At 46.0% G+C, this 11,532-nt stretch overlaps 1 protein-coding gene across 4 annotated transcripts; it reads left to right on the top strand.

Moving 5' to 3' along the window:
• Window positions 1-10,084, top strand: LOC119956893 (insulin gene enhancer protein ISL-1-like). 4 transcript variants are annotated; one of them, XM_038784445.1, is made up of 6 exons: window positions 1-162; window positions 479-668; window positions 1,135-1,391; window positions 2,637-2,920; window positions 4,840-5,007; window positions 9,626-10,084. In XM_038784445.1, the coding sequence occupies exons 1-6, from the start codon at window positions 105-107 to the stop codon at window positions 9,740-9,742; spliced, it is 1,074 nt and encodes a 357-aa protein (XP_038640373.1). In that variant the 5' UTR covers window positions 1-104; the 3' UTR covers window positions 9,743-10,084. The 4 variants fall into 4 exon arrangements, with proteins under 4 accessions (XP_038640373.1, XP_038640372.1, XP_038640375.1 ...); XM_038784444.1 differs by having other exon boundaries at window positions 2,634-2,920; XM_038784446.1 differs by having other exon boundaries at window positions 27-162; window positions 385-668; window positions 2,634-2,920.
• Window positions 10,085-11,532: the final 1,448 nt, after the last annotated feature.

Raw genomic sequence — 11,532 nt, 5'->3', positions numbered from 1 at the left:
TAACCCCAAATATTTGTTATCAGACATCCCGACAGCTCGCAGCTGATCTTTCACCGCAGTTTTAACACTTCCGTTTGTTGGGATCGGTGCTTCCCTCTTTCTGCATGGTGGATATCATTTGTAACACACCTTTTCTTGGTGCTATGGGGGATCATTGCAAAAGTAAGTACAACATGCCTTGCAGAGAGGGTGGGAGGGGGGAAACAAGTCTGCATTGTATCCCCCCACTCCCCCTAGTTTCTCCCACAATTGAAAATGATACATATGTGTAATAACAAGTGTCAGTGCTAGCTGGATGTTCAGTGGGTTACCTTGAGCCTCTTCAAGCGCCCGCAACTCACCTTTGTGCTTTTTTTTCTCTCCCCCCCTCCCTTCAATGTTTAGATGCCAGTCTAAGCCGCGAAAAGAATTTTTAAAAAAGTGCAACCGATTAGTTTCCAAGGGTAAAATGCTCAGTGCAAATGTTTTGTCCTGTCAGAGAAACACGGGATTGCCATGTGTGTAGGGTGCGGGAGCCAGATCCACGACCAGTTCATCCTGCGGGTGTCCCCGGATCTGGAGTGGCACGCCGCCTGCCTGAAGTGCTCCGAGTGCAGCCAGTACCTGGACGAGAACTGCACTTGTTTCGTGAGGGACGGCAAGACTTACTGCAAGAGGGATTACATTAGGTGAGGAAGCGGTGCATGGAGCAAAATGCAAAAAGGGGTTTTGGGGAGAGTTGGAGGGGAAGGGGGTGAGTGGAATCCAACGAGGAACCCAGAGTCGCCACAATGGTTTCAAATGATTGCAACAAAACTGCAACCTGGGAGATTGTAACTAAAACTCACACTACGAATATCATCCTTATTAAACCAACACCGATTTCAGGAATTAGGTCCATTTTTTCCCTTCTCCCCTGGCGGACATCCAGCTGAAAATGTTATTTGTGCGGCGCTGGGTTTTGTTTTTTTAAACATGGGTTGGGGTGTGAATTTCGTTTGTTGATAATGCGGGACAACAGCAAGCGTTCAGTCATCAAACATGTGTATGTGTGGGGGAATGTTCCAGTCATACGGAAGTTAAATACATTTTTTTTCTCTTCACCCCCCTCCCTCACCCCAATCCCCCCCCCCCCCCTCCCTCCCACCCCCGCAGATTGTTCGGGACTAAATGCGCCAAGTGCAGTTTGACTTTCAGCCGGAGCGATTTCGTGATGAGGGCTCGGAACCGCGTCTACCACATCGACTGCTTCCGCTGTGTGGCGTGCAGCCGCCAGCTCGTCCCCGGCGACGAGTTCGCCCTCCGGGACGACGAGCTCTTCTGCCGAGCCGATCACGAGGTGGTGGAGAGAGCCTCGGCCGGGGGTGACCCCTTGAGCCCGGTCCCCGGCGGCAGAACCCTCCAGATGGCAGGTTAAGAGAGGGGAGGGGGGTGGAGGAGGGGAGGGTGGGGGAGACAGTCAGCTGCACAGAGGCAAGCAGCACCCCCCCCCCCCCCCCAGTCGCTGACTTGACCTTCAGTCTACATCTAATAAGCACATTTTTCAATTAGCAAATAGGAATATTGAGGGGAGGGAAAGTGTATGAAAAGGCAGACAATACTGTTACACCCATAACCCCCCCCCCCCCCCCAGTGTCCTTCAATCTACCCCAGCTGAAGTTGCACTTGATGTTAAATATATCTTTCTTTATGTAATATCGAAGAAATTTGGTGTCGAGCGTTTAGCAATCGAAACAATTTTGTCACCGTTAATAATCGCCCTTATTTTCTAGGATGTGTCTTTAACCAAATATATTTGTAGGGAACCGCATAAAAATATAGAATCTGGTGCAAATGGCCGCACATAAGAAGCGGGCAAGTTAGGAGTGCAAAAACAAATGAAATATTTTATTTTCCAGGCCTAAAATGTAAAAAAAAAAGACACCTCCGGCCTCGCTTATCCGCTTCCAGCGGTTCCCTGGAAATCCCAACAAATTTTAAATCGAGACGGGAAACAATCTAAATTCGGACATCAGATATTTCAGCTCCAAACGTGTTGGGGAAGAGTTTGGGTTGCGAGAGATTGGGACAGGCATTTAAAGCGAATTAGTTTCGGCTTTCTAAAATACTGTTGACACCCCCTGTGCCTATCAGGGACACGTTTAAAGATTCCACGCTGAGATTTAACGAAATAGCTGTTGCGTGGGGTTGCAGATGTCGCTGTAGGTTAACAGCATGGCGAGTATTCTCAGTGAGTTTTGACTATAGATAAATATTATATACGTGAGAGATCAAACTGTTAATATATCGGGACGCGGCACTGTAGACTGATCGCCAGATTGTATAACGTTTGCAAACACACACACAAGGTGTAAGGGCTGGTTTGCAGATTGCAATGTGCAGCTTCCCCGGAAATTGAATTGTTTTCGGATGTATTTTGAAACTTGTTTGTCCTGCTAGGAGAGGCTTGGAGCCAGGTTTAAATGTCCGAATTAAACGTTTCATTTCTAAAAAAAAATAAACAATCACCCTGTCCCCCATATTGGAGAATCCAAGTGGATTTTAGAGGTTTGTGTTTGTCTGTGGTTGCCATGCCTGTGTGTGTCTTGTTGATGTCTATGTTTTGGGGGGGGTCTGTATGTTTTATTTTTTTGTAATTGTTGTTGTTATTGCAGTAGAGCCGATCTCGGCCCGCCAGCCCTCCCTGAGGCCTCACGTTCACAAGCAGCAGGAGAAGACAACCCGGGTGCGGACGGTCCTGAACGAGAAGCAACTGCACACACTGCGGACCTGCTACGGGGCCAACCCCAGGCCGGACGCCCTGATGAAGGAGCAACTAGTGGAAATGACCGGCCTCAGTCCCCGGGTCATCCGGGTCTGGTTTCAGAACAAACGCTGCAAGGACAAAAAGAAAATCAATTTCATGAAGCAGATCCAACAGCAACAACACGGCGACAAAACCGTGAGTAGCCTGGCCTGTTTGCAACTCCTGAATAAAACTATTTCATTTCAGGAATGACAAGCAGGGGAGAGATCCCCTCTCTCAGCCACGGAAGGAATAGACTTTATTTTTGTTGACCTGATAGACCCAGGCTGTTTCCTCTTGTGTTAGTCAGTTGCCTGTACAGTGAGCAAGTGGGGCAGAGTTAACATGCTGCTGATTGTGTGTAAATCCATTCAATTAAAATTTAAAACTCCCAAACATTCAAACCAAACGGCCAGTTAGCGATAAAGATCGAAGCGGTGCAAATTGTCGGTGACCCTGTGGGGGGTCAGTCTAAAATAAAAGTGTTGATAGCCCAGAATAGGATTTTTAAGAGTTTGAGATGTCCAGACGCTAATAATTTGGCAGGTCGGGTTTTTTTTAAAACTGTAAAACGCTGCATTTCTGAATTTGATATATTAAGGGGTGAGTTCATTCGGGTTCCCTGTTTTTAAAGGGTTTCTAAGATCGCCAGCGACCGCAAGTTCACTTGTTTATTTAAATGGTTGTTTCAAAGTGATATCCAGACTGGATCCAAGTCGAAAGTCAACGAGATGTTCATCACAGCCGACAAAGTGTAGACACGGCTGTCACACACAGTCAGGAGTGATGGGGCCTTAGGGGTGTCGTAGACAGGAGTATGGAACAAAACAAAAATGCTGCTTGTGTGAAGAATACAGCCCGGGTTCCCTGTCAGTGGGCTGCCTTCTGTAATCCCCAAGCCCCTGGTAGCGAAGATTACAGCGGTAGATCGAGAGTGGGTTAGGATTGAGGAATTACAGTCACTTTGATTTTTTTTGGGGGGGTGGGGGGGCGGTGAGGGGTTTGTAGCCTGTCTCCCGGCGTGTGTGTTGTGAAAGTGTAATTTGAAAACCAGGTCCCAGCCAGCGAAATCTCAAAAGAGGAATTCGCGTTCCCCAAAGAACGGTGTTTTGGATTTTAACACAGAACAATTTTGCGCCTGTTGCTCCCCTCGGCTGTGCCAATTCATATGGAGTCTGTGGCGAGAATGGGGGTGAGCAGCATCCATAATAGTGTAGGAGGAAGAGGCGATATGGTCACGGGCCCGGGGACAGTCAATGCTTCAGCCAGTTTCTAAAGGAGATGGGACGGTTTTGTTATAAAAGTGTTACAGGATTGTCTGTATTCGGGACGATGGGAGAGTAGCTGTTTCTCTCTCTCGCTCTCTCTCTCTAGACTGGTTTACGTTTAGTGCGGAAGAGGTGGATTTATTCAAAATAAACACTTTGTTTAGACTCCCCCCCCCCCCCCCCCCCCCACACACACACACACACTGAGTTGGAGAGAAATCGTGCGAAGCCCATTTAAACAATGCAAATACCAATTCGTGGCTTCGCTCCCTATCTGTCTGTGGAACGGTTATGGCAAATTCTCCAGTATACAGTGGGTAATCCCAATAAATCCTAGAAGCCTGCCTGTGAATTAGATCTGTTTTTAAAAAGTGGAATATTTATACAGCAGTAATGATGAGGGAGCGCCTTGGCTGATGGGCAATGAATGACCATTATTTATACACAAAGATGTCTGAACGATGTAAAAAAAAATCAGACACGCCATCCAGTTTATTTAGCCGCTCAATCAATGTTATATTTATCAGATTGTGCCGGGAGATGTTTGGTGTTATTATTTCAATCGTTGTGCAAGATAAACAATTGGCAGGCAGTGTCTAGGGACACGGGGTTGTCCAGAAAAGCAATTGCGAGCCTCAAAGGTGAACTAAATTGTGGCATCGAGTCACAAAGAATTGAGACAAAATGCTGGTGTGCAGGAATTGGATTTGGTGTATGCACTGACTGCCCTAACCCCGTGTGTATGTGGTGCTGATTGTATCTCTCTCTGTTACCCCCCCCCCCCCCCCCCCACACACACACACACAGAGTCTGCAAGGCTTGACGGGGACGCCGATGGTCGCGGGCAGCCCGATCCGGCACGATGGGTCAGTCCAAGGGAACGCGGTGGAGGTTCAATCCTATCAGCCGCCCTGGAAAGCACTCAGCGAGTTCGCCCTCCAGACGGAGCTCGATCAACCTGCCTTTCAGCAGCTGGTAAGTGTGAGAGCCCAGTCCGTGGGGGTGGGGGGAGGCGAGACAGCCGTGACCCCCCACCCCTCCCCCCCCGGGACCCCCTCGCCCGCCAGTAATAAATGGGGAGGGGACCTGGAAAAATGTTGCATTTTAACCCCCTTTTCGCATGGGGGGACATTCCATCATTCCTCTCCCTAGCGAAACTGAGGATTCGATAAGTTACATAGAAGCCCACAGAACACCTCCCCCAATTGTGTGGAAATTGAAGAATGAATTGCCTTATAAAACAATTATATTTTTATAGCGCCTGTACCATCCCAAAGCGCTTAACACGTGTATTACAAACACAATGAAATCGAGCCCCATGAGGAGCTATTAATGACCAATAGTTCGTCATGTTTTATCGCTACAACATTCATGGTGTTCGAAATTAAATGTTTAATTTTAAAGCAGTGATAGGTGTAAAATATTAAAGGGTCATTCGGATCGGACACCTCTGCTTCCAGTATGTGGGGCAGGGATCCATTCAGTCGCTATCTGATGTTCTGCTTTGTGTTCTGTTTGAGGGGGGGCCAATCCGGATTTAATTCAGAGTTTGTTAAATTGGTTTTCAGAACAAGGCCTGATTCCGATTTGGTTTTGAAATGAGCATTTGGAAATTGGGGGGGGGGGGGGGGGCAGTTTAAGGGGTGGAAGAAACTCCCGCGGCATCTGGGTGCATATTCCTCCTGGGTGAGTGGAGACACATCCACTAAAATAGTAACATTGTCAAACACAGGGCCCCAGACCACCTGGTCTCGACCACTGGAGAAGAGCACATTTCAATTTGCATAATCATGTCCTGGGTTATCTGACTAATAGGCCACCTCGCAGTGCCTCTGTCCCGAAGCACTGATTGGAAAAGGGCATTACACCAGCAGGACAGATTAACCCTGTCCGGGTGCACTCTATTCACTCAAGGCACGGAGATGTAACACCCAGTGCTCGTTAGATAGAAGCGCTACATGGTATTGGACGGGATCATGGTCAGTATGATTCAGCGGCCTGAAATGCCCGGGAAGATATCAAGTGGTCATCCACCCTCAACACGGGAGACTGTTCCCAGGAATCCCGCCCGCCCTACCAGACCGTCCATCCCCACCCTCACTTGGAACAGCAAATATATTTGAGGCCACAAATATTTTGTAAAAATAAAAATCGCCTGAATCAGCCGAGTCCCTGCCTATTTCCTAATGTCTCAAACATAAATGACCTGTGCAATAAAACATGTAGTAAATTGAGATGGGATATTTAGAATTTTTGCTTACAATCTGAGCTGCATATACTTGTATACAGTGTATATTGCTGAAAAAAATATTCATTTATGGTGAATGATGTGTTCATTATATATGCACATTACACAATTCTGTATAATTATGTGTCCTATATAAACGGCACATGCCAAGCATATTTCTGTATAGTATATATGATTGGACAGCATTTGGATTATAAACATGCACCAACTGATGGGCATGTGTTTATGTAGAATACCCCACTGATCTTGGGTCTCTGTATCCCCCAAAATGCTTTAGAGCCTAGAAATTAAAATAATACACTGCCAGGTCCCACTAAGAGATCAGTCATTTTTTGAGGGTGGTATTAGTTAACAGGCAAGACAGGAGGAGAAATCCGCTAGCTTTCTTCCGAGAAATTATTTAGATAAGGGTGAGCATACAGACAAGCCTCAGTTTAACATCTGATCCAAAATGTGCATCTGAGACAGTGCAGCACCCCCTCTGTGACTGGTGCTTCAGTAAGCCTAATGGGCCATATTGCACAGTAGAGATGATGGTGAGGTCCAATTATTTATCCGAAAATCAGTCATCAAAAGCTCACGTGTTGTTAAACACAGAAATGCAGAAGTGTTTGCCCGATATTTCTAGCTTCTCTAAGATCTGCACCATAACGCCCCTCTTCATCTTGTCCAAAACCTGAAGTTGCTGCACCTACTCCTGTAGGTGTGGAATAAACTTGCTAGAAAAAGTTAGAACTTGTCCATTCTAGTCTAAGTACCCTTTTAAAAAATAAATTTAGAATACCCAATTCATTTTTTCCAATTTAGGGGCAATTTAGCATGGCCAATCCACCTAGCCTGCACATAGAACATAGAACATACAGTACAGAAGGAGGCCATTTGGCCTATCGAGTCTGCACCAACCAACTTAAGCCCTCACTTCCACCCTATCCCTGTAACCCAATAACCCCTCCTAACCTTTTTGGTCACTAAGGGCAATTTAGCGTGGCCAATCCACCTAACCTGCACATCTTTGGACTGTGGGAGGAAACCGGAGCACCCGGAGGAAACCCACACAGACACGGGGAGAACGTGCAAACTCCGCACAGACAGTGATCCAGCGGGAATCGAATCTGGGACCCTGGCGCTGTGAAGCCATAGTACTATCCACTTCTGCTACCGTGCGGCATATCTCTGGGATGTGGGGGCGAAAGACACGGGGAGAATGTACAAACTCTACACAGACAGTGACCCAGAAACGGGATTGAACCTGGGACCTCGGCGTCATGACGCTGCAATGCTAACCACGGCGCCACCGTGCAGCCCTCTAACTACCCTTTTAACAGAGTGATCATTCTTAATTACTGCCAAATTATCTCTCTGGCATTGAAAATTATTTTTAAAGTGTGGAGTCTCACTCCTTCAGATTTGAACTATTTTAGAGATCTGTCAAATGAAAACACATTATTACTTTTTCTTTCACTCTCTTTATCTCACTCTTTTAACCTAATATTCGTTTCATTCAGTTTGTTTTATTTTCTCTCCCTGGTCTGTCTTTGAGTTCAATGTTCTAATTGGTACTCCCGCGCTGAGACTCTGTTTGGCTCATTGAGGAGTCTTCAAAGTGATGAGTTAAGGAGACACACAGTTGCTTGCCCCAATCACATGGTTCCTAGAGTCCCTGGAGAAGACAGGGCACGCCTTTTCACTGACAGGAACCTCCAGTGCAGACAGACATTCAGAGAAAGCCAATGGACCCAGAGAAAGCCACTGCAATGAGCAGGGTGCAAAATGTGGCATAGTCGACTCCTGACTCCAATTCAAAGTGTTTTGTTTCTTAGGTGGCACGGTAACACAATAGTTAGCACTGTTGCTTCACAACTCCAGGGACCCAGGTTCGATTCCCGGCTTGGGTCACTGCCTGTGCAGAGTCTGCACGTTCTCCCCGTGTCTGCGTGGGTTTCCTCCGGGTGCTCTGGTTTCCTCCCACAGTCCAAAGATGTGCAGGTTAGGTGGATTGGCCATGATAAATTGCCCTCCGTGTCCAAAAAGGGTTGGGTGGGGTTACTGGGTTACGGTTGGAGGTGTGGGCTTAAGTAGGGTGCTCTTTCCAAGGGCCGGTGCAAACTCGATGGGCTGAATGGCCTCCCCCTGCACTGTAAAGTCTAAAATTGTATAAAAAGACGTTTTATTTGCTTCTAGGAGTGATAAGGGTTTGGAATAATTTACTGAGCTTATTAATGGAGAGGGTGGGGTTGGTGTTAATTCAATTTAACCCAGTTTCTATAATAAGAGGAGTTGGAAAACTGAAGGGTGACCCTCGATGGGGCCCATCACTTGTGCTGTTCAGCATCTGCCCAGGTTGGAGGTCCTGTGGTCAGTGGGTAGTGCCCCTGCCTCTGAGCCAAAAGCTCCGGGTTCGAGTCCCACTTCAGGACTCAATGGCCAAGGAAGATGCGGTCAAACAGGCTGAGTGTCAACGTGCAAAATCCTTCCAACACTCACCACTTGGAGGCGGTAAGAGTGGGAGAGATTCCTGGCTAGTCACGGGATGGGAGGAAATTTGAGCCTCCACTATCAGGATCCGTAGCTCAAGGCTGCAATCGCATGGTTTTTTTTGTTGCAAATATATACTCTATTAATAAAATATCTAAAAGAAAGTTTCGAAACAGTGATCACAGGAAATGCAGTGATACTTAAGATTACTACATCGATTCTGTTGCATTCTTGAGGCGCTTCAATACGATCAAAGGAACATTATAATTACAGAAAGTGTTGTCCCGGACTCCCTGACTCACATTGAATGTGCACGGCGAATGTTACATGTATCACAATTGTATCGAAACACCTCAGAGTGAAATTTAATCAGTGTCAGAAGTGTGTGTTGCAACAGGGGGACGGGGTGGTGGTGGATCTGATTGCTGCTGACAGCACTGGGCTCAATTCCTTTTCTGTTTTTTTTTGGAGTGGGGGACGGACAGAGGACTGGAAAAAAAAGGTTCGTTAGCGCAGAGAGGAATTTTCTTCATCTACCATGCAATTCGAATATTTCTGCTTCGCAAGTGTCCACATCGATTGGCCTATTCCCGGCTACATCGTGTTAAATGGTTACAGACTGCATTTACGATGTAACCTAATTAATTTGTAACTTGTGAATTTCACATTGCCCAATCTGACAAAGGGTAACGCTGCTGAATATGTGCCCCCCCCCCCCCCCCCCGCCCCTTGTTAAACCACCTATGAACGCTGGCGCTTTTTATTGAGGCACGTGTGCTTTTTGTTTTGCTCTACACGCCCGCGGCGACTCTTGGAGTGAAGGGACTGCTCTCCCTGTGTATTTATCCCCCACCTTTTGGCCTCCCACAGGTAACCTTTTCGGAAGCCGGCTCTCTGCCCAACTCCTCTGGAAGTGATGTGACCTCCCTCTCCTCGCAGTTGCCGGACACTCCGAACAGCATGGTACCCAGCCCTGTGCAGACGTGAGAGATGCTCCTGCAGACCCGTCACTGCATGTTCCCAAGACCCCCGCATGATGAAAGAGCAGCTACAGAGCAAGAAAACCTCTCCTCGCTCCCACTTTTATATATATATATAGATATATATCAGAGAGACTCGTAATGGCTGCCAACAATATGCACATGGAATTTTTACATACGAACAAAACTGCCACCACAGACAACTTGTCGATGAATCTTCGAGTTGTCAATATATCGAAGCCAAATCTGGAGACTATAGACTGACGGGAGAGACAGGAGGCGGATTGCGTGGGTTGAATATTCAAGATATCGAACGGGTGAGGACCAGAACACGATTGTCTTTTTTTTTTAAAAACACACTAATCTATTGTTCCTGAAGTTAGCTTGAAAATGTTGCCTCTCACTCAGTGTTGAGCCTGGTGGAATTTCGCCTCTCTCTCAGACAAGACACTAAACACCCTCCCACAATCTCTTGATTGTTTCAACAACAACAAAAAATCGGCATGATCACTGGAAAATGTTACAGTATGGAAGCATTTTTTTTTCTAGAAAAAAAACACACGAGTTAAAAGTGTATATGTACCAAACTCGACGGAGAGAGAAACTATGTGAATCTCTTAAAGAAAGGAAGTAAGTTATTTGTTATTTATTGTAAGAGACGCAGTTGATAATGGGATTAAATATTTGATCTTAATAAAGTTATCAGTTCTACCATCTGTCAGTTGTGTAAAATGTTAGAACAGAGACACCGTTCAAACTGGAAGGGGCGAGAGAAATCTCAATAAACAGCCTCCGAAATAACTGAAACTCCCAACTTGCAGGGAATGTAACCATTATTTAATCACCACTTTAGAGGAGAGAGGCAGTAAATGTGGTCAATAAGAATTAAATCTGACCTCTCTCTCTCTATATATATATAAAACACCAGAAAGTGAGAGGGGAATATTATGGGCATTTATAATAACCATGTATATAAAGTGAAATAATTTAACATCCAATTTGTGAGTAGAATATATCCTTACAGATATATTCTGTAGACACTGACATGTCCACGAGATTGAGACAGGGGACCGCGGATTCCCTGTAAATATGTTTCAGACGCGGAGACATCAATTACCAAGGGATGGATCTGTGTGACAGCTCGGGGGGGTCAAGCTGATACTTCAGATCTGGACTCATGGCTGCTCTTATGGCCTCACCCACAGTATCGGTAGTTAGTAATTCATAGATTAAGATTAATGGTGTTGCGATAAAGGCACCGAAATACCAAACACAGGGGGATAGATAGATAGATGGGGGTAGATGGACGGAGGTAGATAGATAGACGGAGGTAGATAGATACATAGATAGATGGAGATAGGTAGATAGATGGACGGAGGTAGATAGATACATAGATAGATGTAGGTAGGTAGATAGATACATAGATAGATGTAGGTAGGTAGATAGATACATAGATAGACGGAGGTAGATAGATAGATGGACGGAGGTAGAGATAGGTAGGTAGATAGATAAATAGATAGATATCCATTAGATCCGATGTGTGTGTGGCAATATTAAACTGAACTGGGTCAGTAGGTTCCTGACGATGGGAGTGGTCGAGGGTGGATTATTTGGAGATGTTGATTTGAATAAGAATGATGCTGGGGTCAGCTAGCCTCTTATGCAGATCCCACTTTAACTGTTTCTCAGTGAGTGGGGGGGGGGCTAGATCATTATTCCTCACAAAATTGATAAGGGGTTTAATGTTTCACTTTAAACCCGGGCCCCGATAACCAATACAAGAAATATACGAGGGTT

Source organism: Scyliorhinus canicula, chromosome 24 (genome assembly GCF_902713615.1).
Source record: "Scyliorhinus canicula chromosome 24, sScyCan1.1, whole genome shotgun sequence".
NCBI classification, from domain to species: domain Eukaryota; kingdom Metazoa; phylum Chordata; class Chondrichthyes; order Carcharhiniformes; family Scyliorhinidae; genus Scyliorhinus; species Scyliorhinus canicula.
This window is presented reverse-complemented; position numbering and strand designations above follow the sequence as displayed.